We start from the raw sequence: 25767 nt of genomic DNA on the forward strand, positions 1-25767 counted from the left end.
CTCTAAAGTTCCACTTCTGTATTCGTGCGTGTAATGGTATTCTGATGTGCACGTGAGAGCCAAAAGATGTCAGGTATTCCCTCTGTTTCGTTGCATTGGCGATTTATCCTATCCACCGATCTTCCTGACCAAGCTAGGAACCGAGCACTGTTGCTACGTTTGTCTTAATCCCAAGAACCTTTCCCGTTAACGGAGGTCAGCGTAACCCTGGAAGTCAACCCCTGGTGTCGAGACTCCTCCCCTTCATACTTTTTGTTCCTTGGCTGCCACGCTTCCTGGTGAATCTCTGCAGCTGTTTGTTGCCGGATGCCTGGAGGGGCCCCTCAGAAGAGGGGGGCCCACCGGCGAGCGACATGCCTTCTTCCATCTGCGGTGTGTTCGGCGGAAACGGACAGCGCCTGGGAGAAGGAAGGAGCGGAAGTGGCATCGGCGAGGCTGGATACAGGATATTGGGGCAGTTGCTCAAAATTTCTGATTGTTTGAAGCCGAGTACTCTTGTACGTGACGAAAGGATCATGGACGGTACGCTTGCAAATGGCATCCCAGTGGCTCGCGATGCCCTGTAGCTTTTGTTGCAGGAACTGTCAACATGATTTCTAGCAATGCTTTTTGTGGTTTTCCGACTACTTAGGGCATTGGCAACACAGATCTCTACTGTCACAGGCAGCTCAGGACAGGATCCAGCGTCAACTTTCCCAAAAGTCGCGCTCCTTTTGTTAGCGGTAGATTCTCAGCGATCAACGGAAACCACAATCGGAAAGAAGACAGTGGCATTCAACTTTGTCTGGCTTTCTTACGACTTCTCAAACGAAATTTTGTAGCAGAAAAACCAATGCAACAACACGCCTTGAGTGTGAGGGGGTCTCAACAGGCGCCTCCCCCGGTCTTTTTATGTGCCTGTAGACTTTATGCAGTGGGTTTGACAAAAGTTTTTTTTGAATCATAGATTGCGTGATGTCTGGCTGTTCAGTTCACCTTGATCACAACTGTAAAGAGCCGTCTCGAATATCTCGTGCAACGCGCTCCAAGTGCCGTTAGCGGAATAAAATGCAAAGACATCACACGAGGTGCAAGCCAAGTGGCTTGAGGACGCTGTCCTTAATCTTTTTCGTCGTTCCTGACACAGTTGAGCCACATTGAGCAGAGGGAAAGGTGCAACAAACGGCGAGGCCGTTTCCTGGTGTGATTTATCGGCCTAGACAGTGAATGAAGAGAACAAGAGAGTGGCAAACCGCATGTAGATCTTCCATGAACCATAGTGATTGCACGGATGCATATGTCAGCAGGATGCGGACAATTCATTGCACACATCTCTTGTTTTTTTCCATTTCTTGATGCTCCCACAAGAGAGTTTCTGTATTAGGAGAGCCCTGAAGCCATCTCTCCTGCACACGCTCTCGATGCACATTTGCAGCGGGTGCAAGCACTCACGAGCCAGGAGGTAGGAAGGCATTAAAGGGCAGGCCCACAAGCATTCAACCCATGTACCACGTGGATGTCTTATTGCAACTTCGCAAGTGGAGTCAGAGAGCAGCTTAGGCCGCTGCAAGGGGCGCTCCTTCTCCCAAGTCTCGGGGGAGCCGCCGAGGATGCCAATTCACTTAGGGTTTGAGATGGCCACGATGATTGAACAGTTTCGCCAAATTGCTTCCTTTCTTAAAGATTCATCCGCCTTACAAACTGTGCCGGCATTTTTTGTAGCGGCAGTTGCACCGAGTTCGGCGCCAAGTCCCCCCCAAGTTTTGCGCTTTACAATGACCCTTTACCGATATCCTGCCTTCAAAATAGCCGCAGGTGGGGGTTCTCCTGAGATATTTCAGTATTCCAGCGGCAGGTCTCTGAATTGAATGCTGCGGCAGCGAATCTGCATGCCTCTCTGCAAAACACCCAGCCTTTCGAGCGTGTGGCGGGAAAGTTGTGCGCGCTGGCTCTCAAAAGCTGTAAAAGTACTTTTTGAGGGCGAGAGTCGTCCATGAAAGAAGCATACTCAGTGGCAAAGAAGGCTTCAGGATCCAGGAAACCAGCCAGGGGGCCCCAAAAGGGTGCCGCGAGTTTTGGCACCAATGGGGCCTACGGGCAGTCTACGTGCTATGCTTTTGCTAGGCAAATATGATGAATACTTCTTCTTTTTGGAAGAATTCCTCTGGCAGTCATAGGCGCCCGGCTACTGCCGCAACCCTTTCTTCCCTTGGGGGCCCCTGCCACATGAGCTCTCTCTGAAGGTTTCAAGAAGCCTTCTAGTGCAGGGAGATCCTATGGCTTCCCTCCTAGCGGCAGCTCTGGCGCTGCGCGCTGCTGCTGGACAGGGATCATCTGGAGGAAAGCCTGATGCACACTCTCAGTTGCCACATCATCAGCACCAGAAGCAGCTCCAACCCCAGCAGCAGCACCAGAAGCAGCTCCAACCCCAGCAGCAACAACAGAAGTTTCAGGATCAATTGCAGCGGCAGCCAGTTTCGCAGCAGCTGCAACAGCGTCAACAACATGGCAGTGACAGTGCTTGCTCATCAGGCAACAGCCATCCTACTACCAGCAGTAGCGAGGGTCCTACTGCGAAAAAGCGCAAGCATCGGAAGCGGTCTCAAAGTCCAAGAGCCACACAAAGCGCAGAGGGCCCTCAAGCTGCCCTTCCACAAGATGCCAACGGGAAGAAAGGGATTTACGCGAATACGCCCCAAGCAGAGTTTTCAACGCAACAGGGGGAGCACCGCAACCAACACATGCACACATGGAAGGGACAGCAGGAGCCTTTGAAACAGCAGCAGCAGCAACGTCAAGAGGTTGCAAAGCAGCTAAAATCCCCGCAGCAGCAGCAACAACAGCCGAGACAACAGCAGCAACAACAACAGCCGAGACAACAGCAGCAACAACAGCCGAGACAACTGCAGCAACAACAACAGCCGAGACAACTGCAACAACAACAGCCGAGACAACTGCAGCAGCAACAACAGCCGAGACAACAGCAGCAACAACAACAGCCGAGACAACTGCAGCAACAACAACCACTCCAGCAAAGTCAACGCATGCAGCAAGTAGAGTACCAGAAGCAGCGCAAATCGCCACAGCAGGTAGATGCCCAACTGTTCAGCCCTGGAAACCTTCACTCCCAAAGTAACTTACCTCAGCAACTACAGCCGCAATTACAGCAGCAGGAGCAGCAGCAGGAGGCAGCGGTCGCCACTTGTTTGTTCACAAGTCATCAGGTAGCATCGCTGAGGGAAAGTCTGTGGCTGTTGCAACAAGAAGCGTCAGCAGCACCCACTGCAGCAGCCACTGCAGCAGCTCAAGCGAAGGCGACATCGCTGCTGCTGGGAGCGTCGGCGCGTCGCCTTGCTGCTGTGGCCCCTCGTGTGGCTGCAGCTTTCTCGTAGGTTCTGCAGCAGCAGTAACAACAGCATGTCTGAACGTTGAGAGCCGCTGCGTGTGGTATACGCTGCTGGCGAGACTGCGGTATTTGCTGTTTGCGAGTCGTTGTTTTTCCTCAGGCGACGCGCGTTGGATTGGGCACAAAAGCATGGCATAAGTTCGTTTTCTCGTTGCAGCTTCTTGCACTGTTGCCACCCACGCTGACGCTGCGTTCACAACAAGTCGTCCTGCGGCAGCAGCAGTAGAGGCAGCAGTAAATGTGCAGCAGCGTCTGCGGTTGCATTGCTTGCTCTTGCCACCATTAGGCGTATAAAGCACCGTCGCTATTGGTCCTGTCTTGCCTCGTGAAAGGCCGCCTTTCCCCTCAAAATTGTGTGGGGGGGGAAGCCGTGGCTGCCTTTGAAGGCCTCTTTGGATTGGCTAAGACGCGCAGTATGCATGCAGTTGCTCTGCGCTTGTTGCTGCAGCGGTGGATCAGAAGTCTTCACAGGGTCTGTGTCGTGGCTGTGGGGTGCCAGTGCTGCCCTTCTTGACGAGCGCCTTCCGTACGATGCCTCTCCGTTCTCGTGCCGCAAGAAGACGCGGTAAGTCCTCTTGACGGCGCTTATGGTGCATGGTGTTTGCGTGAATGATGCATGCGGTCCCCATGAAGCCTGTGGATGTGACCCTAACCAACTACTGCCTGTCTCTCCTCGCAAGATGTGCTGTCGATGCGCAGCTGGGTAGACTAACGTTTGGGCGGCTGCCCCTAGAATCCCCTTCCTGCCCATCTTCTGCCCTTGGTTTACTCGCGCACTCATGCATCTCATTATAGCCGCGCTTATGCACCCTCTGGCACAGCGTTTCGTGCATGAAAACGAATGAAGCCCCCTCTGAGGAGGCCTCTCCGTCCATTGGCCTCTCTGACTCCCGTGGCCTTTGAGTGTATTCATTTATGTGCATAGAGAATGTGTAGAGTGTGTATGTGTGTGTGTATGTGTATGTGTGTATGTGTATGTCTATGTGTGTATGTCTATGTGTGTATGTGTGTATGCGTGCGTGCATGCGGTTTAGTCGTAAAGCGCACCAAGCAGAAGCTGTTGACGCAGCAGCAGCACGCCGCTGCTCCTGGAGCAGCGCCTCGCTATCCACGTTCTCAGGACCTCCACGATTCGACGGTTTCAGCCTCTCTGGTGTGTCGTGCACTCGGTGGGGGTGCATGCCATACAGCGCATGCATTATGAGGCCTCGGGGCAAACGTGCGTGTCTGTGGGCGCCCAAGCGAAATCTAAGGGCCCCGCCTCGTGCCTCTGTGGGAGACTGCTGGGGCCCCTGGGGGCTTCTGTTGTACCACCGGAGATCCCCTGCGTGTGCAGTAGTGGCCTCTGTGCGATTCGCAGGTTGCAGTCTGCAAGCTCTGTGACCAGCGTTCCGAGATGGCTGTAGGGCCCTTGAGGCCGGCGCGATTGCAGGAGCGAAGGGCAGATTGCGCAAGAGGTTCAGCCTTCAACCGGCAGAAGCGTGCGCTGCAGGAGCAGAGACAGCAGCAACGGCAGGCTGTGGCTGCTCTCGCGTCTCAGCGGGGAGACTCCGTCTCCCGGGTGCCTTCTCTTGAGGCCTCGCTTTCTTCACCATTCCACGCTTCAGATGCTTTGAAGGGCGCGTCTCCCTCTACCGAGGGCAGCAAGGTGTTTCTGGACGCTGTGCCTGCTGCAGCAGCACAGGACCTTCCCCACGCCAATGCGCGTTCTGCTGCTGTCTGCTCAGGCCTTAAGCAAGGCGGAAAGCCCCTTGGTGGGGGAGGGGAGCCTTCTGCAGGCACTCGAGGGCCACAGGTGGCTCCCCCCCATTCAGGTGCCTGTTCTCCTCCCGTCCAGAGGCCAGGGGACGAAGGGGGCACTGAAGAAGGCGGCAGCAACGTTAGGGGCCCCGAGGTGGAAGGCCCCCCACACGGGCGGCCTTCATGGGGATCTTCTAGCGGCCAGAATGGGAGTGCTAACCAGATTTCCGGGAGTGTATATGCGCTTCTCGCGGATCTGGACTGCTGATTCTCAATAGACCCTAAATAGCGCTGGCATGGCAGAATGTGTTTGCGCTTTTCGGCTGTAATTCTAGGGGCCACGCTTGCATGTTGCTATCCCAGTGTGTGCTCCTGCTCGTGCGCGCCAACAGAAGGGCTCTAATAGCTCAGCGCCTCAGCGACCTCCCCAGGGTTGACACCTTGATGTGGGCGCTTTCGGTAGTCTGGCTGGCTGCGAGGAGAGCTGCACGCAGGAGGCAGTTCAGGCGTAAGCTGTGCAGCAGGCTAGCTGTTTATGCACTGTCCTGTCGCTTCCCCAAAGCTGGCGGGGTGCAGCTAGCTAGGCAGCCTAGAATGGGGATCAGGCCACAGTGACTGCCCCAGCTCAACGGCAAGTAGGAAAGGTTGCGCCGTGGGCTGGGGCGAGTGATCGGCATCCATTTTTTTGTAACGACCTCTCCATCGCGGGATTCTCAAGGAGCTGCTGCCTCTGCTCCTGGGCTTGCTTGGATAGCACATGCGCTTGCTCCTCAGGCCCAACACACTTTCCCAGGGCCTCTTCAGTACTACTCTGGCATCTACACTTTCATTATGACTGGCTGGGCTAGCGCCCAGCTGTGATCCGAGCGGAGTTTGGCTCAGTGGTAAAGCTTCGTACAGTGGCCCTTGTCTCCTGGGAGCCTCCCTGGGGAGAACTAGATTTTATGCCAGAATGAAGACGAGCCGCGAAGGCAACAAGACGACACCATGTGGCAAAGTCATAAAAAGCAAAAAATAGATGGGGATGTAACAAGCCTGGTACACAGCAATCCCAAAGAACTCTTCTAGTTTCTTTGGACAATTCCTGTCCTGTGTAGCGGGCTAAGTTACCCTCGAATAAGTTCTACTGCAAGCGTCATGTTTAACTTAGAAATAGTTTGGACTTGAGAAATTGGTTTGTGGCATAATTTATCTCCCTTGCTTTAGACAGGTCTTAGCGCAATAAAATGCAATATTGTGTGCGTGTGTTTCGAATGCTATTTGCAACTAGCTCTGGATGCTTGGATTGCATGGATTCAGCTGCACGCACCCCAGCTCTCTCTCTCCCATGATGTTGGTTAACGTCGAGGGCGCAAGCAGGAGACGGCAGAGCATTGCTGGAAAATACTGAAGAATTGCCTATTGAGTTTGAGCCTAGAGATACGCATCTCCCTACTGAGATCGTAGACGGGGTGGTACGAAACGCTGGTGGAGCAGCAGGCGTGGCATCAGCATTACACCAGCGCTTTTGTCATCTCATCCAAACAGACTGATCTGTAGTGCTTGCCTGTAAATCGTACCGTAGAGTAAAGTCTCAGGTCAGTACGTCACTCAGGAAATCAGCTACCAAATATTTCGCCGGATCTGCTTCATTGCACGGTGTTCCTCGCTGTTCGTCTTTTTCATGACAGTGTAATAGGCCATTGCTGCGCCGGCATATCTTTCCTGTTCGATACCACGGTAGCTGAAGAAGTTGCTGAATGCGGTGTATGTGCTAGTCCAGTGCACCCTTGACCTCCCCAGCCTGTGCGACATACTGACCCTGTCATTTTTTGCACACTCTTCTTCCCCTGTACTTCCTGCTCCCAAGTATCAGATTCCGAATTGAATAAACTTATGGAGAGAAGGAAGAAGAAAGGGGTGAAAACGGGGGAAAACAGTTGGGCACATTGAGCATGACTGCAAACTGTTGCATAGTATTGCTGCATATCTGACCCGCAGCAGCTCCCTCTTTGAAGTCCTTAGTCAAGGATCTGTTTTCCTTTAGATCCCTTCTTAAAGATAACAGGGAGATTTTTACATTTGATGGACAGAGTAGAAGTAGTAGGTGTAGGGGATTTTTGGCGGCCGTCGACAGTCAGGCACTGTCGGCCTAGGGGGCGTGCCACTGTTCGTCTCCAAGCAGTCTTTTTTGCGTGCACTATAGATAGCGTCATACCTATTTTTTAGAATCTTTGTACTTTATTTTATGGAAGAAAATTCAAATTTCTCACTGATTGCCTTAGTGGGGCACAATCGTCTCCCCAGTCACTTGATCTTCTGCTCGGCGATCGGTGCAACTCCGAAAACAAGTAAATTTGGGCGCGTCGCTCCTTTTATTACCTTCAGTATAGTTGTGTATTACGCAATATCACATCTTAACGCATTGGATTCCATGTCTTCGTGGCAGAGAAAAGACGAACACCTGTGTCAGCGCGGCTCAGGAGGAGGGAAGAGAAGCACATGGTGGCATGCTTTAAATCTTCCACGAGCCTTCCCATTCCAGAACTCCCAGGATATCTTTGAAATAGTTTATCAAGAAACTATGACCGCTCCAAAGGCCTGATACAATAGCAGTATCCCTACACATTCGGAGACAAAGGGAACCGAAGCACATCGCTGGGACCAGAGTAGCGAACCAAACGCACACACACACAGAGAGAGAGAGAAAAGTGTGTTTTTTCGCGATGTCAATGCACGAGTGCGAAGCGTATTGGCAGGAGTTCCTGCGGCGTCCCAAGGAACAGAAGGCCATTCGAGAAGAGCAAAAAAGGCTACAGAAAGAGTCGGTATGTCGTGACCATTCCCCTATTTCGCATGATCTACTCGATAAAATAGATAAAAATATGATCATCGCACCCATAATCATCGAGTAAGTAATACGGAGATCTATGTCCTTCGCAATTTTTCAGGCGGACCGAATGGCAGCGCTAAAAAATGCAAAAGTCAAAGAATTGCAAGAGGCCCTCAATGGATGCACATCCGAACAACAACAACTTCTCGGCCCCATTCTGAAAGCTCCTGGTCTTTTAGAGCTTTTGCATGACTGTTTGCTGCGTTGCGGTCGCGACTCCAGCATTTTCAGCAAGGAACTCAAAACGGATCAGTCCCTACTCACGAGGATCATGGAGAAAGCAGAAGAATACGAAAAAGATCCTGAAGCCTGTAGGGTTCGCTGCGAAGTGCACCGCCCTTACCAATAAGTTTAGTCTCGGGAGTCCAAATACCTCGGCACTTCAGAATACGATACAAAGGGCCTACTGCGCACGATACAGCAGGATTACATTGTTGCACAAGCTACCTGCACTAACACATTCTGTCAGCGAGCTTCCCGAGCTCGGCTTTGCAGTATCGCATCCGTGAACAAAAGGTTGACTGCAATATGGAACCATTTCTCTTCAAACTGTCCTCCCTCTAAATACTGCCCCTCACATGTGCGGTCCCCACCATGTTTTGTCATCCGCAGTTACCCGCCAGGAAGAGCAATTGAGAGCCTTGCATGTTGAGGCCTCACGTCCTCTCGACGCAGCAGATATGAACTATTTGAGAGAACGAACCTGGAAAGACCTACCACCCGCTGAGTTGGCCGAAAGAATGTCAAAGGGCGAAATCTGCCCGAGAGAAGAATGGATCCCTGGTAACAATAAAACGCGAGAACTGCCAGACACTGCACCCTCCACAACATTCCACGAGCATATTGCCATTTACAAAGCAACATTTTGCTGCCCTCATTCAACCTTCGCCTCCCCAGGCGATCTAGCGCTTATTCAAAATGACCAGCGATCAAATGAAGGGGTGAACCTCTCAAGGGAGGGACTGCTTCGGCATTATAATGAATTTCCTCCGTGTTGTTCAGTTGGAAACATAATTTTGTATGGCTTTTTGTACAATTTTTGTTGCCTGTCCTCCAACCTGGCAAAAGGAGTCTTTTCCTTTGTTTCTGGGTAGCGCCGATCCCCATGAGTGCTGCTTCCGGAGGTTGCACAATTCATCTCTCCTCAGCTGTAGAACAGGATCTGTCTGTCGGGCTTTCAGGCATATCCAAAGGAAAACGTCCACTGAATGCCAAGGCCCTAGAGGAGCATCTGGCCTTTGGGGAGCGTCTGGCGCGCGAGGGCAGAGAGGCTTACGCTGATCAGTTGTATGAAACTGCCTTCTTACGTTTCAAGCAGGGAGTGGAGCTTTTGAACTGGGTCGAGGCAAGGGATGCAATCAATCAAAGGTCTGTAGATGACATGTACTGCATGTTCCTGAGAAACGTCGCGCAGGCGGCCCTGCAACTTGAAAAATATCAGGAAGCGATCCGTAAGGACACACGGGGGATGCTGGTGGCTCAAAAAGGGAAATTATGGTCATTCGTATGATCCTAATGCTGGTGTCTCTGTTGCTTCTGTTGATGTTACTGGTCACCCGCCGGTAGCGTTGCGGGACGTGCTGCCACTTCCTCCGTTCGTGGCCCTCCATGCGCTTCAGAGATAACACTTGGGATGTGCTTACTCTCTCCGCTGCTGACGGGTTGCTCGTGCTGCTTTTCCAAGCCAGCTCCTGCCTCGCTCGACATGCGAGTCAAGCTGTGCTGGGATGCCTTCGTGAAGAGCTGTTGGGGGCCTTGTGCCGGATAGCCTCCCGAGGCATGAGAGCAAGCTTGAACGATGACGTAAATGTAATCTCGCTGCTGCGTTGCTGTGTGCGGTAAGGGGCCTGCACTACTATCATTCAAGAGCTCGATGAACACGACTCGAAAGCGCGCTACCGCAGGGGAAAGGCGTATCTTTTGCTGGGGATGGCGAAATGCGCCAAAGACGATTTTCTCTTTATTCTTAAGAGCCCCTATTCTACGCAAGAAGGCGTCCACGCAGCACGATTGGGGCTGAGGGAGCTTCGGCGTGTGGTAAGTCGAAGCGAAATAGATGCGAAGGAAAGCGTCTGCAAGGGACTCAGTGGGGGCCTTTTCTCGACTGGAAGAGCTAGATCGGGGCACTTTGTGTTGGGAGACAGATTCAGTGGGGAAACGGAATTGAAAACAGAGGAGCGAACTCCTGAACACGAAGTGGAAGCAGGCGATTTCAGACTTCCTCCGAGGCAAGCTGCTGCAGAGGACCCTAACTCGTATACGACCAGCAGCGAGGGAGACGCTAGTCGCCTCTCCTCGAAAGCCTGCGACGGCCTCAAGTGTCTCCACAGCTACCCTGTAAGCGCGAACACAGCCTAGGGCAACCAGTCACAAGCTTAGCCGCATTATGGTGCACCTGGTTTAGCAGCAAAAACGGCCTGCACGCCAACTCGTAAAGGCGAGCAAGCGAATGCAAAAAACGACCATTGGAGAGCTAGTTGTGTCACGCAAACTCCAGGAGTTTCCTTGCATTCAGGACAAGATGGGGAAAGAAGATGACTCTAAGCCTCCGCCCTTAGATCTCGAGGAGACGAGAAACATCCTCATAGATCTTCTTGATGCGTATACAGTAAGCACTCGTCAATCTTGTGAATCACGCTATCAGTTCTGCTTTTCTTCTCGTACCCCCTTTTGACTATACAGGGATATGCAAACATTCTCTTATTCAGGAGTTGAGGGCCTTGATTATTTCTAAATGAAGCAGAGGCGTGGGGCCTCGTGCCGCTGTTCTTGCTCCGTTTTTCGGGTTATTCCCAATGTCCTCTACGTTGGCTATATCGTGTTTCGCCTGCTGTTGCCTCAGTCTGCCTCTGCTGTCTCCCGCCTGAACGAGCTGCGTAGCCTAGCGGACTACGACTACAGGAGAGTTCTCATTAGGGCAAGGAAGTTTCTTCCTGAGTTGCAGGCCCCAGTGCTACAGCGACACGGAATCAAGGGGCAAAGCCACCGTAGCAAAATGCAGCAGGTTGAAAGGAGCGCAAGCTACTGGCGACATAGAGATACGGAGATCGCCGAGCTTACCAGAGAGTGCCTAGAGGCCATATTCGGGGATGTTGCCGATATAGACGGGTAAAGCGAAGGCGGGGGCTTTCCTCGTTTTGCTTGATAGATTACGCTCTGATGGTTGTGTAGTGTGTGCAATTAGCCACCAAAGAGAGAGAGAGGACAGATATGGAAGAAACAGAATGACCCTTTGGGCACTGCTATAAAGGCCGTAGGGGAAAGCGCGAAGCATTTGGCCCATAGGGGTAATCGCCTGCATTTATCCATATAACCTTTTCCCCTTCTTCTTCCTTTCCTTTTCTTTGCCTTTGCATTTTGGTATTCATAAGCTCCTCTGAAATTTGCCTTTTGATTCATTCTTGTTCATGTTGTGTACGTTGCCAATCTCCTTTGAGAACGAAAGGGGACCCAGGCCATGCACCGCCTCGCACTGCACCCAAAATAGAGCAGAGCAAATGCGTCGAGCCGGTGTTGCCTGATATGCTTTTCTGAATATGATTTGGCCCCAAACGCTTGAGGAGATGAGGTGATATCGCATAAGAGAACAGGCTGACTTGTGGACTTTGGAATTTTTTTCCAGCGTTGCTGAATGATTTGTCCGATAGCAGGGCGTCTTTTTTCATTGGCATGGCCTTGTTGTCCAGACTTCGTGGGCGCAACACGCCGCCTATGACGCCGTGATGGGCTCTAACTCGGAGGGTAATGGCTGTAGGTTTTGCATGGCCAACTTGATTACCCCGTAGCACTTCTCAGATAAACCTAAGCAAAGAAACATGTATATAATAGTGAAACTTGGACACTAAGTAATCTCTCTAAGTGCTATGCAATAAACGCTTAATACCAAAGAAACGGTGTCGTATGCGTTTTCGTGGGCACAGCACTTAGTGCTTAGGCTGTTCAATTTATGGAAGTGTATGAATATCTAGTCTTCGAAAATCTCAACAGACTTAGAAATTTCAAGTAATTCGACTAGCAAACGTCATAATGTTTGATTAATCCAACGGCACGATGCATGCAACACTACACCGCAACACGAAGCCCCGAACTCCCATACCGCCCACTTCTCTCTTCCGTTCCTGGTCTACCAAATCTCCACTCCCCATTATCCTTTTAAAGCTGTTTTCTTTTCCATTTTTTTGTGAGTTTTTGTCCCCCAGGGCCCCCGGTGTACCTACCACAGGGGGGCCCCCCTCAGCGGTTGTATAGAGCCAAAACTTCACTAAGGAGAAGCTTTCCTACACTCACTTTCATGCCGAACCCCCTGTCTTCGGTGCAAAATTTCTAGAGAGGGCATTACAGTAGTCTGGCGGAATCGTCGTGTTCGAGGTTCCCGGCTGCTCCTCCTATTTCGAGGCATCGGGGCCAGTGTTGGGGGGCCCTGGGGCCCCTACAGACGTTGTACCGATGAGCGCCTTCGCCTCTCCCGCCGAGACTGACCGCTTCCCCATCAGGAGCTCAACTTTCGCGGAGGCTCCCGTCCGTGCAGAAATGGAGGCTCATGTATTAATGAACCCACTCCTCCGGGGCGGTGTCACCCAAGCACCATATGCTTCCGCCTACCAGCAGGACACACAGTCGCAGATGCAACAACACCGTCGCTCCATAACGTCTGGCCCTCCCTATCCGTTCGCGGCAACCTTAGCACCTTCTTTAGCAGTCCCTGTGGGGGTTCCCTTAGGTCGTGAGGGCAGCGCTGAGGGCGTCGGAGCTTCCTCTCCAGGAGAGAAATTGGATGTTCTGGGAGAGGCTTCCGCACAGTTTGCCAAGGCGGCGATCCGCCTACTGTGGGGGGGCTTGCGAAGCGACGAGCTGCACCTTCATTTAGACAGTCCTGCGAGGGGCCCCTTCCTAGGGGTGGGCCCATGGGGCCGCCGAGTAGGAGGCCCCCTCTGCACCAAGGCGATGTACGAAGAAAATGGAAACGCTTTTGTTGTATCGGATCCTCAAGAGTGGCTGCCACTGCCGAACTGTTTCTCGCGCCTCCTCTGCACCTGCGGAGCAGCAGAAAACACCGGTGGCAGCAGTGGTAGCGTTTCGTGTTGCTGCACAGAAGCGCCTCCTTGTGGATTTATATCCGAGTTGAATAGCGTGTGGGTGGGAGGCGAGGGATTTCTGTATCTGTGGGAGGTGGGGTCCCCCGAGGACGCAGTGGAACAGCTCTCGGTGCCGGGTTCAGTTGAGTCTGTGGTGTACATACACCTGGATAGGGAGGTCCTTCCCCCAGCCCTTAGGGCTTCTTTTTGTTGGGATGACGCCGATCTGGCGGCCTTCTCTGTAACAGCCCATCTTGCGCCCTCCGGGTGTACAGATTCCCCACCTTTCAGCAGCATAAATGCCTCTCCCTTGCATTGCATTGCCGTGTCGCTAACGTCCTCTGTCCGCCTCTTTGCTATTTCGGCAAGGGCAGGGGCCCCCAGAAGGAACCTCATTTCGCATCTGCAGCACGGCAGGGGAGGGCCCCCAAGGAGCTCCCAAGCGGCCCCCGCCTCCGTCTGCTGCTGCGGCATGGAGTTCACGGAGATCGGAGTCGCCGATAAGCCGATGAGGGGCTTCAGTGGTGGGCCCCTGGAGCTGTCGCATGCAGTAGCGCACAAAGGCAGCAGCCACGTCTTCTTCGGCAGTACCAGCTCCCAGCAAGTTTTCCGTCTGGAGGTAGGGCCCCGAGCGGGGCCCCCGGGAGGGCCTCGATGGGGCCCGCCGGGTTCGCTCGCGAAGAAGCGTGCAAAGAGTGCTGATTTTCGTCCCCCACTCACGGGCGCTGCAGCGGAGAGAGAGGAGGAAGAACCCGCTGCCTTGCATGCAGTTGCACCTGCGGGGGCAGTCGAGGCTCAAGGGTTCAGGCTGTGGAGTCGGCGTACAGAGGGAGACGACGGGCTAGTTACGTGCCGCCTAGCTGCTCTCAACCCGAAGCTCTCTGACTGGCTTCGATCGAGCATTGCTCTCGGCGTTAGACGCTTCTTCGGGCTCGCCAGTACCCCCCACAATGGCAGCAGCAGCAGCAGCAGCAGATCAGGAGAAAATAATACGGGGGCTCATCGACAAGGGCTGCAACAGCTGCAGATGGATGAAGCGCGGGGAATTCTTTGGGCTTTAGGGAGCGACTCCTCAGTAAGCGCCTTTTTGTTGCCCACACTCTCAGCGGAACAACTGGCTTCAAAGGAAGAGGACCGCAACAGATATACAACGCGTAAGGTCAAGGCACCCCGTAGAGCAAGAGAGAGAAAGACGGACCTGTGGAACACACAAAAATATGCTGCACGCTGGCATCTCTCTTCATATATATCTCTCTTTCTTTATATATATATATATCTCTCTATATATATATATATCTGTCTCCATCTCTCTGTCTCTTCATCTCTCTATCTCTATTTATATTTCATCTCTCTATCTCTCTTTATCTCTGCATATATATATATATACATCTATCTCTATGTATATCTCATCTCTCTATCTCTCTCTGTCTGTATACATATGTCTTTCTCTCGTTTTATCTCTGTCTGTCTCTGTCTGTCTATACATATACATATACATCTACATATATATTTATATATGTATGTATATGTATATCTATAAGAAAGCGCCGCCCCCGACGTAGGCTCCCTCTATGCCGATAGGACTCATCGGTAACAGCTCCCGATTTCTTGTTCTTCGCTGTCTTTGCTTCTTCTTTCCTTCCTTCCTTCCTTCCACCACGCCTACCGTTTCGACACGGTTGTGTGTGTGCCTCTCTCTTCCTCTGCAGTCCGCATGACCTCTAAGGCCATAGAGGAGGGCCTTCGCAGCCTAGGAGCCTCTTGGCAGCGCTCTCCGCCTGCGGGCTGCGGAGGACTGCTGGGGCCCCTCCTGCGCACAGGGGGATTTGTGGCTGTATCGCTCTCCGTCATTCCTCCGCAGGAAGGTCACTCGCTCGCTGCTGTCATCGTGGATGCTTCGGGTATGCCGACTTGATCCTCCTTTGTGTTGGCGGGAGTCCTTAATTTCTCCCTGAAGGTTTCTCTCTATCGTGCGTCGGAAGTTTTTCGCGTTTACCCGTCGAAAAACTTCCGACGCACTCGCCTTTTGCCCATCCCTCTCTCTCTGTTCCGACGCTTTTCCTGTTTCTAGTCAAACGCTGCTGTGCGCAGGCGGTCGCACATTTCTTTCTCTCGCCGACCCTTACAGCAGCTCTGCTCCTGGTAGCGGAGCCTTCCCCCCCCCAAGGAACTACGCTGTCCGGAGGCCCTCGGCGGGGCCCCGGGGGCCCCCGCTGCGCTTAGTTGTTGGGGGCTATAGGGGCCCAATAGACCCTCTGCCCCCCTCTCTGGGGCCCCTGCGCTGTGCTGCCGTCGCCTCTTCCGTGTTCCTCTCTGCGCACGCGGCGAAGAAGGAGGCGGGCGGCGCCTGCGAGGAGGCAGCTGCTCCGCAGGCGGAGGAGGATCGGGGGGCCCCCCTGCTGCTTCCGCGGTGTGGGCCTTGCAGGAACTCGTGCTTCGTGGGGGCCCCCTGTGTCCTTTGCGCCGCATTCGGGAATGCGGGAGAGGGGGGCCCCGCTGGGGGCCTCTCAGGGGGCCTCCTTGATGTCCAAGAGCCGGAGCTTCCCTTCATCTACGAGCAGAGCAACGGCGGCAGCAGCGCCAGTGCAGCAGGCTCTCTGTGTTGTTGCTGCAAGGCCAGGCCTGCTATTGCGGAAGATGCTGCTAGCCCCAAGTGCACAGCTGCGAACAACGGCAGCAGCGACGTCCTTGTTGCTGCAGCCCCCGATCTGCGAGGCTTGGCAATGCTGCAGCAAGGGGGATGCTACAGCAACAACGGAGGCGTGGCTCCAGGCGTAACCCCTGCCTCGCCCCTTGCCAGCAACTTTTTCCCCTCGAAAACACACCTCCCGACAGCACAGGATCCGCTGCGCTCGCAAAGCAGTGGGAGGCCCCCCTCCCTCTCAAATGAATGGTTTTGCTGCTTCCGTCTACGAGAAGGGGCGGGGCGTGTGTTGCTGCTTTGTGAGCCACTACCTTCCCCAGCTTTTGGGGTTCTGCAGCAGTGCAGTTCCGTCTTTCCTTCTCCCTTTGACTCCAGAAAGCGGCAGCAGTGGCTCTCGCTCCCGTACGGAGGGGACCCCTTTTCTTCGGCTGAGTGGGAGAAGAGGGGCCTCGGCGGGGGGCCCCAGAGGGGCCTCAACGGGATGAGCAGCAAGGCGTCCATCTGCGCCTCCTTGCCGGCTGTCTGTGCGCCAAGTGCCCTCACGGACGCAGCGGCGGGGGTCCTCTGTGGGGCCCCCAAGCTGCTCGTAATTACCAGCAAATACGTGCTGCAAGTGCGACGCCAGACCATTGCGCAGATCTACGTTCGCAGCATCGAGAATCTCATGAGAGGGGGCCCAAGGCTGGCAGCCCTGGACGACCCAAGAGGCATTGCAAGTGCGTATGGGGGAGGCATACACCCGCAGCAGCAGCAGCAGCAGCAGCTACGCGACGGTCTGTTTGTCTCGGTGGGCCCCCAGCGTCATGCTCACTGGCGCTTGGGAACCCTTTTGACGGCGCACATGTGCGAAGAGGGGCAGTTTGGGGCTGATGCAGTGTTTGCTGCTTTTTGGCAGCTGATGACGGACAGTGCGTCTGCCCTTGCTGCATTTCATGCCACCCAGGCGAGCAGCAGCGGACGCCAACAAGGAGGAGGGTCCGAGGGGGGGCCCCCCAACACCACGAATCTGCTCGACAAACAGCGTGGCGCCCTCAGACTGAGCAGAGCGGGGGCCTACTTTCAGCCCCCCTCGGCTCCCCAGCTCATGCAAGGGGGGATTTCGGGGGGCCCCCTCGGCTTTTTTGAGACCCCTTTCGGCCTGGGCTACGTTCAAGACTCAGGGCGGCAGCAGCAGCAGGTTGTCGCTAGCGCTGCTGCTGCTGCTGCTGCTGCTGCCCGGGGGGGCCCCCCGGGAGGCCTCGGCAGCCCCCTTGGGGCCCCCTCTCTTGAAGCGGCTGCTGCAGGAAGGGAGGGAGACGGTAAAGCAATGGCGCTTGCCGTTGCCTGGCGCGCGCTCGTCGGACTGGAAGCCCGGAGGGAAGGTGGGCCCCCCCTGAACGCGGAGCTTCTTGGGGAGCAAATGAATCTTCCGTCTGCGCTGCAGGAGCAGCAGCAAACATGGGGGGGTAGAATCTTCGGGTACTCAGACCAGAAGCAGCTGCCGCAGCCACAGCCACCGAACCAGCAACAAGAAGGCTTCAGTCAAACGATAGGTAGGAAGAGAGCTGCTACCAGCTCCCTGAGACCTCCTCATAAGCGACGTTAACACGAGGGAGGGTTGCTCGGCTTACTTGTGAGAATTCTTTGGGGCCTTCTTGAGGTGCAACGCTCTTCTTTGCCGTGCATTTTTTGCTTCGCTATATATATATATGTATATATATATATATATATGTATATATATATAGAGAGAGAGAGAGGCTGCCTGCCATTGCGTCTTTCGTCGATTTATACCCCAGATGGGTTTCCCCTCGTTGCATGCAGTTGTCTTCGGAGGGGCCCCTTCGGAAATTTTTTGTGGGGGCTGCTTCTGGGTGCGCGTCTCTTAGGGGACCCTTTTCTGCAGCCTTTGCCGGGATCAACAAGTGCCTCGAGCATCCCTGCAGTGCAGAGCCTCCCTGCAGGCCTTAGTAACACCGCTCGCGGTCTCATACTGTACGCTTCAAGGCTGCTTCGGCCGATCCTGGGAACCCCCCTCGTGGAGGCAGCGCTCCTGCCATGCGGTTTAGCCCGTGCAGATCCCCGGAGCGCGCATCCGCAACAGCAGCAACAGCTGGGGCGACTTCGGGAGGAAGACGAGGGCACCAGGAAGAGAGGCAGGGGGGAGTTCGACTGGCAGCCGGAGGAACTAGAGGACGCAGTGCATAGGCGGCATCTCTGCGCCTGTCTTGTCGGAAGATTCTCTGCGGAGGCGGTCGATCGGCTCCTCTCGAAGATCGCGTGTCTCTATGAAGTACGATTCAACTTGCGAGCCCGTAGATGTGCCGCTGCTGACTCGGGGTCCATTTCGGGGGCCTCCTCCCTCTCTCCTCTTTCTGCTGCCTGCACTCTTTGCCTTCTACGGAGGCAGCACGGCTGCAGCAGCGCCGCATGCGCCTTGTGAGATGCGTCTCCGGGTGCTCTGCTCCCGCAGGTGCTGGATGCTGTCTACACAACGCTCTTCTTTTCTTTCGGCCAGAAGTCTTCGCTGCAGCAGCAGCAGCAGCAGCAGCTGGCGCAGGGGTCTCCGTGGGCCTTGTCTCTGCGAGGTTTGCCCCCACATTTCGCCGCGCTGCGCATGCCACGAGATATCCACGTAGACACTGCCGCTGCAACGCAAGAAGGCATCCCCTCGTCTGCCGAACTCGAACAACAGGAGGTCATCTGGGCCTCAATTTCTCTCGTTGAGGCTATCGAGCTGAGCGTGCTGGTGCGTTCGACCGTAGAGGCGCAGTGCCTTCTTTTCGCCTTTGTTGCTGCCGTGTGCTCCGGCTCTTCCGCGTGCTGTCTGTCTGTCTGTCTGTCTGTCTGTCTGTCTGGACTCTTCTGGATGCATCTGCTGCGCCAGCGACCTCCCCTCTGCTGTGGAGACTCCGTTGTTCGTGCTCCTTCTAGCCTCTGTGCATCTGCTTCTCTGCCTGAAGTGCCTGTGCGCGGTTCCTTCGCGCATGCACGCTGTAGACACGTCAAGCCACCCACCGCTCCTATAGGGCCTCGTATCTGCGACGTTCTGGAGCTTGCACGCGCCATCCAAGTCGTTTGCCCCCTTGCCTCGTGCCCGCTGTGCGCAGTATGGAATCAGCAAGGTTTTGATCACGGCTCACGAGATGCTGACAGCCTACCAGCTCCTGATGCAGCAAGCAGAGTACTCCGTCCAGATGGGCTGTAGCCGTTTTGTGCAGCCGCTGCTCTTCGACCGGCTCCTTTCCCTTAGCCTGACGGACTTGTAAGCACCCAACAGCAACGCATCCGCACGTGTGGCTGGCAAGCGAAATGCGTCATCGAGTTGACAGATTTCGCCAGCCTCCGCGCGGCACGATGCACCGTGAACTCGCATTGTAGAAAGCCGATCTGCGTGTGCCTTACAATATGCGTCGTCGTCCAGCTATTCCACCTCTTTTGGGGTTGCACAGAAATATGCGTCTTCGTTTCTGGTTCCTTGTCTCCCCTCTTTTCGCGTGTTTTGTTTTTATTCTGGCTGAGGCAGCATGTGTTGATTTTTTTTCTATTGCCCTCCAAGCGTGGTGCTCTTCAGCGCGATTGGCCTTTCAATGCATGCCACGTGGCCTGTGGTCGTCTTTCTTGGTGTCGTCTGTAGGGGCGGCTTTTCGTTGCGTAGTGTGGAAGCAGTCGTACCTATGGAGGCTTGCTTTCTGCAGAAACCCCCACGCCCTCCCATGTGCCGTCTTTTCTCGCACGTGTGTTGACTGCTGCGTGAGTCGGAGGGCCTGACTCACCTTTTCATCAAATGCGCTCAAGCGTGCTTTCTCCGCGCAGGTGTATGAGCGTGGAGGCGCGAGAAAATTTCAGGCAAATCGTGTTTGAGACAGCCGCCTTCGGCAACCCTCTGCTCTCCCGGCTCTGTACGGGGGCCCTCTTCACGTGAGTCAATTTCGAGGTTTGTTTTTGTTGGATCTGTGTAGATGATTGAGCGAGCACTGAGTGTTTTGCGCGTCCTTCAAGAGACGCTGGCTACGTGGTGATGACGCCTTCTTCCAGCGCTGTCACGCGGGCTTTCGCACGTACTTTGCTCTGGACGCCTCCTTAGCAGAGGAGCAGTCAAAGTTTGAGTGGAGCCATGAGGGGGGCAGGCAGAACTACTAGAGAATATCCCTGTGTCGTGTTTTGCAGACAACGGCTGGGCCGTCGCTCTGCATTGATTCCATGGTTCTGTGTGTTGCCACTATGGCGATGCGAAGCGCTGTCTTTGTGATTTGCGCGCTCAAAGCTTCGTGTCGCTGTTTCGCTGCAGGCGGGAAGAGTTGGAAGCGCAGATGCTGTATCTGCAGCTGCAACGCAAATTAACCGAACGTGTACATAGCGAGGCGGCCCCCACTCTCCCAGAGGTGCAAAACTTCGTCTTTTATCATTTGATGCCACGACTCCTCTTTTTGCCGCTCGAGGGTCTCGTCTCGCTGCTGGACAGCCTCAAGTTCTACCCGTAAGTACTGCTCTCAACGTGCTTGTCGAGTAATAAGTATCTGAGACTCCTCCCTGCCCCCGTCTTTGCGATCGTATGGCCAGTACTCAAGTCTTTGCTGCCAAATGCGGTTGAGAGGCCCCCGAACTGCGCGCTTCCACAAAGTCGTCTTCCCGCATTCTCGCCGTGTCCGCTTCTGCAGCCTCCTGGTAGATGTTGTCACTGCAAAGGCAGCGGAGCTGACTGCGAATTTCCGTCTCCTTACCGCAAGACGCCGAGCGAAGTGGCCCTCCCTAAACGCAGACTCTACGCACCAGAATCTCGCAGACTTGCAAAATCTGCTGTAAGACCCTCCGATTCACCGGCATCTGGTGGCATGATGCCAATCCCTAGCCGATGCACAAGAAGCCTCTAAACAGTCGGCGCAGGCAGCACAATTCGAGCGAGCATGGGCAAAAATATTCATGAAGCACTAATATATTATTTATATAAAGTATAATATATATATATGCATGCGCACCTGGCGGTGGAGCGGCGTCTTTGGAGAGGGGGCCTCATCGGCTTGGCATGCTCTGGAAACGCAGTGTGCTCACAGCTGCGTCTGCCTGCGGTCGTTGCAGCATTTCCAGCTGCTACCGTCATGTGGGGGAATGCCTTTCTTACCACTGCAAGAAACTTAAGGAGGCCGAGCAGGAGGCGCCTCCTGCAGACCACCAGCCTCATGAGCAGGAAGATGGAAAAAGCCACATTGACACAAGCGTGCAGCAAGAGAGCAAGGCCTGTGCAGCGGCGCTCGTTAATGCATGTCTCGGATGCAGCGACGAAAACATGCAGGCTTACGTGTTAGATTGGATAGCTACGCATGGAGGCAGTGAGGCCCTACTTAGCCTTTCAGAGCAAAGGATCCGGCTCCCTTTCCTCTTCTTCCCCTGAAACGTCCCTTACAGCCCATAGACTAACAGCAGAGGAGCACACGCCAGTGCGTGTCTGTGCCCTGGCGAAGAGGGCGTTGCATGTGCCGCCTTCTGCGTGTCAGCGGGGGCCTTAACGTACGAAGCTGCGTCTGTCAGTGAGCGCATCTGTTGTGATTTGCAACTGCAGAACACTTCCCCATAGCCATGCTTCAGCTGGATGGGCCTATGGCAGATCGGCTGCTCGCTCAAAGTAACGCTGCTGCCTTTGCTACGGACTTGGGGGAGTGCTACGCTGCTTCTGGGCTGTATGCTCAGGTAGGTCTTATGCACGTGAGGATGGCTCAACATTGAACTGGGGGGCTTGATTGCGTGTCTGTCTGTCTGGGTGTTCTACTGTGTACTGCAAGCGAAGCAGCTCGCTGATTCTTCACCCTGAGCCGGGCATTTCTTGAGATCTCGAAAGGACGGTGCCTCTCAGCGCACTCCATGAGAATTTGGCCTGTATGTATTCCTATTGTCTGCCGAGTTCCTTTGTCGCATGCGGAAAAAATGGGCGTCTTCTCGCTGTTCGTGTTGCCTCTCCTGGGGTTTCTCAGGCCGCCAAGTGCCACAGTCTGCAGGGGCTACGCCATTGGTCTGCCTCTGAGGGGCGCAGCCGCGTCTTTCAAGAAGTCTCGCAGGCGCATGCGCAGCAGCAGCTCAAGGCGGACGATTCGGGAAAGGGTGCAAATTCAATGGATGCCTCCGCCGTGTTGGTTTTTGACGAGCACACAGACGCATTCTGCTGTAGCCTGACAAGGCCCGTTTGGCAGTTCTTGTTTTCGTGGCTTAGGGAGCATGCACAGAAGCCTTCGCTCGATGAGCGGCTTCTCCACTTTGTCAAAGCAAAAGAAAGCGCACAAAATCTTCTCCAAAAGGCCAGCGGACTCTCCGGACAGGCTGGCTACGGTTTCCCTGACAAACCCGTAATGGGGCACTTTGGTGCGATCCAGCCCTAGAAAAATATTTTCTACCGCTTTTTGCTTTACACATCGGCTACTTTATGTTGTTTAGAATGCTTGCTCGCTGCGCATCATGATTGGTTTGGGGCGACAATAGTTGCAATCGGCTTGCGTATGTATGTATGTGTGTGTATGTACGTGTGTATGTACGTATGTATGTATGTGTGTATGAATGTATGCATGTATGTATGAATGTATGTATGTGTGTCTGCCACCATTTCTGTAGGAGAAAAATCCTCACTTCGGGTAGCTAAAGAATCGAACATAGCATTGGATGCTGGAGCAGATGGCTTGTCAAGCGCCTCTACTGAGCGCTCGCTACGGCAGATTGACCTGAACATACGAATGGTGAGGTGGATATGCGGCACTTTGCAGGGACCTCACGTGCATGCACGCCATGGTGAAACCGAAAAGCTGGGTGTTGCATCTCTTTATTTCGCGAGGATTGTATTTCTTTCATTTTTTATCTGAATCTCCTAGCGCCTCCCTGCCACGGGGCACGCATCTTTTCTTTCTGGAGTGCTCGTTCATTTTTCGTTCTCCCCCGTGATAAGGCTTTTATGGCTTAGGCTTTTATGGCTTAGGCTTTCATGGCGAGCCACATGCAGGGCCGCCTCGCCTAGGCTTGCTATTGCGCCTTTGCAGTTCCCCTCCAAAAGTGCATCTGCGTCTTAAAGGAGGCGGCAAGCAGGATGCGTTGTGGTCTTGCGCAGCAAGGCTGCTGATCGTCGTGCTTCTTCTGCATCCCTTCGCATTATTTCCATATTGTGTTGTTGCGTTCACAGGTCGGGATTCAAAGGGCTCTCCTCCGCGATGCTGCGCATTTATTTTGTTTCACGACCCTCAGCTGCATGCAAAACCATAAGCGAGAAAGAGCGCTGATCACTGGGCAGCCGCAGGCTTCTGTTGAGGCCGTCAGTGCAGCGGATGCTGAGGCTTTCTGTTGCAGAATTTCTGGTGGCTTTGGCAGCAGCATGAGCGAACACGCAGACCGATCGCAAGAGCCCGACAGCCGCACAGTAAGTCCTGCAAAGCTCGAGTGCCATGGACGTTTACGACTCTGGTTTCTTCGTAAAGGCCTCATTCCACTCATGCATTCTGCCCTGGAGTCTGTATTCGACCTAGTTAGACACGGCTGTGTAGCTCAGGGGCCGTCTATGGAGTGCGCGGCATGCACGTGACAGCCTTGCTGTTGTTATTGCTGCCTGCAGGACGGCTGCCGAGCGATCCTGGTGCTTATGATAGATCTCCAGCGTGAAGTGTATGCCCCTGCTGAGCTTTTGGAGCTTTTGACGGCACACATGAAAGATTCTGGACTTGCCGAGAGTCTGACGTCTCATTTCCCCTCCATTGCCGCACTTCGCCTCTATGGACAGCGTGTTGCGGCAGCCGCTGCAAAGCATCTGGCCTGGTCACAGGAACAGGATGCTGCACTTGCTGCGCTTGATGAGGCGTGCATGGCATTTTTATCCTTCGCAGAGGCCGCTTCACGCGCTTTGCATCAGCCGCGCATTGTCTCCGATGCTGTGAGCAGTGACGACGCACACGAATACGCCTCTCGTTCAGTAGCTGTCCTTAGCATTCTTTCTGGGAAGGGATTTGCGTATGGGAAGAGATTTTTCCTCAGTTCGAGCTTGTTCCTCGCAAACACTTTTCGTGTATTTTTCCCGTGTGTTGCACAGCTGCGAGATCTACTGGCGCTACCGGATGCTCCAGTTCGGGACAGCTGCAGCCGATCACTGAAGCGGCTTTGTGTAGTTCTGCATCTGCACGCTCAAAGCCAGTGGGGTGACCGCGACGTTGGCATGTTGAATGCCGAAGGCGAAATCGTTCACATTCCTGGGTTTCTCTGGCCAGCATGGCGCCTGGCGGAGTGTGGACAAAGCTTTCCCGCCCTCATAGATCTGTATTTGTCGTTTGAACAGGTGGGTGTGCGTGTTGTACATTCGACCGTGCTAACTTGCGTAATTACAGCATACACATGCACAGGGGCACCGATCGGGGGCCTCGCCGCCGTTTTTTTCCACTCATGCTCATTCCATCATTGAAAATATTTCAGGCCGTTGCATTTGGAATTTGCCTTGTCTTCTGCGGCGGCGTACTCTTTCTCACAGTCTTCTGCACTGTACCCGTTTCAGGACGAGTCAGCGAAGCACCATAGCCGGCTGCATGCCCTCAACCTACAGACTATCTTTTGTTGGATATTCGAGCAATGGCTGACAAGTCAAGATGACGTGGCCTGTTCTGGGACGTACGTTGGACTCTTGCACGAATTGAAGGAAGCTGGGGACCTGCCGTATTTTGGACCGCCAGTTAGCGTTCCCCTGTGGTCTCAGGTAAGGTGCTTCCTTGCTTGGCTCTCTTTGTCATACACAGTAGCTTTGACCCTTGTCTCTTATTCAACATGAAGGGATAATGTGCACCGCCAAATTGCGTCGTCAAGCACTCAGTAATCCTAATTTTCCTGTCACAGCCTTTCTGTTTGTGGAGGTTCGGACGTGAGATTCATGCTGTTTGCCTCAGCTGAATGAACAAGAACGTGCCCGAGCCGACACCGCGGCGCAGAGGCTAACGGATATGTTGTTGCAAATCGAGTTGGCAATGTCCGCCGCTACCCGGGCCAACCCCAATCTGAAGAGTGAACGGCATTTTATTGGGGTGCATTCCCGCTTGGCGATACTCAAGCAACAGGTTGCTGAATACCGCGCAGCGTTGCACAAACACGCCCGGCAGGAGCGTCTCCCTATGAGCTTCTGAGTGCTTAGCGCGGAAACACCTAGTGTCGATATGCTTGCATGCCAGTGACACCGATCTCGAATTTGCAAGGCAGCAAATGCACGGGAAGCTTCTTGAACTTGCACGTCCACAAACAACTTGCGAGGCGGTTACACCCTTCCAGTCTCTACATAGGGATTGTGAAGCCTTTTAATGGGCTATTGGCATTTTTTGTGGAAGGTTAGAAGTGGAACTCCTTGCTCAGTCAATGTTGCTGGCGCGTGTCTGACAAGGCATTCGTGGGCTGGCTGAGGCGAAAAAAATGGCACAATGGCAGAATATTCAATTCAAGTGAAGCGGCAGCTGGTGGTGAAGAGGAAATTTCTCTGTGGATTTCAAAACTGGTTACCCCTGCAGTTCTTTTGAGCGTTTTTCGTGTTGTAAAGTTGTTCAAGTTTTAACTCTAGTTTGGTATAGCCAGTGCTACTGAATATATCTTTTCGCATGCAGCCGAGGATGTGGTTATTCCCTGGGTGTTACTAATGTATTTTATGTCACATTGCCGTACTAGAAGGATCTCTTACGGACGTAAGGATGGCCCAAAATGTCGGGCACTGCCAAAACTAGGCAATTCTGGTAGTGCATCATACGGACACTTAGTTGCCATCGAGGCAGCTAAACTCGCTACCTCTGGCGTGTTACCGTGCCAGCTCTGCTGTGCTAGAAAATCCACGTGCCCTACGATCATCTGTTCCGCACGATGCTCCCGCGTCTTTGCACACTTATTACTATCACAGGGTGACTTGCAGATGAACCCCAGTGCTTGCGGAACGCAACCACTGGATATGGCCCATCACAAAGCCCTCTGCAGCAGTTATTGAAAGACAAAGGGATAGCCTGTGTAGAAGTCGTCTTTATGGAACTGGAGACGGTGATTGCAAAAACACCGCCTGGATCTTCAGACAAACCGAGAGAAGCTGCAATAG

General features: G+C 53.9%; 3 protein-coding genes across 3 annotated transcripts; all 3 read left to right on the forward strand.

Annotated features, from left to right (window-relative positions):
• Positions 1 to 1622: 1622 nt before the first annotated feature.
• LOC113146780 (RNA polymerase II degradation factor 1-like) lies at positions 1623 to 5562 on the forward strand. Its single transcript, XM_026335141.1, has 7 exons — positions 1623 to 1819; positions 2003 to 2103; positions 2242 to 2330; positions 2385 to 2433; positions 2758 to 3068; positions 5034 to 5360; positions 5461 to 5562. The coding sequence occupies exons 1-7, from the start codon at positions 1623 to 1625 to the stop codon at positions 5560 to 5562; spliced, it is 1176 nt and encodes a 391-aa protein (XP_026190926.1).
• A 2268-nt stretch (positions 5563 to 7830) lies between these two features.
• LOC34620920 lies at positions 7831 to 11109 on the forward strand. The gene is made up of 7 exons (XM_026335142.1): positions 7831 to 7932; positions 8056 to 8308; positions 8610 to 8780; positions 9179 to 9448; positions 9841 to 10334; positions 10513 to 10605; positions 10840 to 11109. Exons 1-7 carry the CDS (start codon positions 7831 to 7833, stop codon positions 11107 to 11109), a joined length of 1653 nt encoding a protein of 550 aa, XP_026190927.1.
• A 1334-nt stretch (positions 11110 to 12443) lies between these two features.
• Positions 12444 to 25070, forward strand: LOC34620921. Its single transcript, XM_026335143.1, has 19 exons — positions 12444 to 13740; positions 13843 to 14226; positions 14782 to 14973; positions 15164 to 17248; positions 17582 to 17985; positions 18166 to 18441; positions 18803 to 18957; positions 19984 to 20172; positions 20354 to 20494; positions 20772 to 21022; positions 21253 to 21380; positions 21662 to 22046; positions 22296 to 22414; positions 22852 to 23085; positions 23278 to 23592; positions 23749 to 23991; positions 24205 to 24402; positions 24590 to 24795; positions 25022 to 25070. Exons 1-19 carry the CDS (start codon positions 12444 to 12446, stop codon positions 25068 to 25070), a joined length of 7251 nt encoding a protein of 2416 aa, XP_026190928.1.
• The last annotated feature ends 697 nt before the right edge of the window (positions 25071 to 25767 follow it).

The sequence above is a fragment of the Cyclospora cayetanensis genome, unplaced genomic scaffold (genome assembly GCF_002999335.1).
Source record: "Cyclospora cayetanensis isolate NF1_C8 unplaced genomic scaffold, CcayRef3 CcayRef3_contig_6, whole genome shotgun sequence".
Taxonomy (NCBI): Eukaryota; Apicomplexa; class Conoidasida; order Eucoccidiorida; family Eimeriidae; genus Cyclospora; species Cyclospora cayetanensis.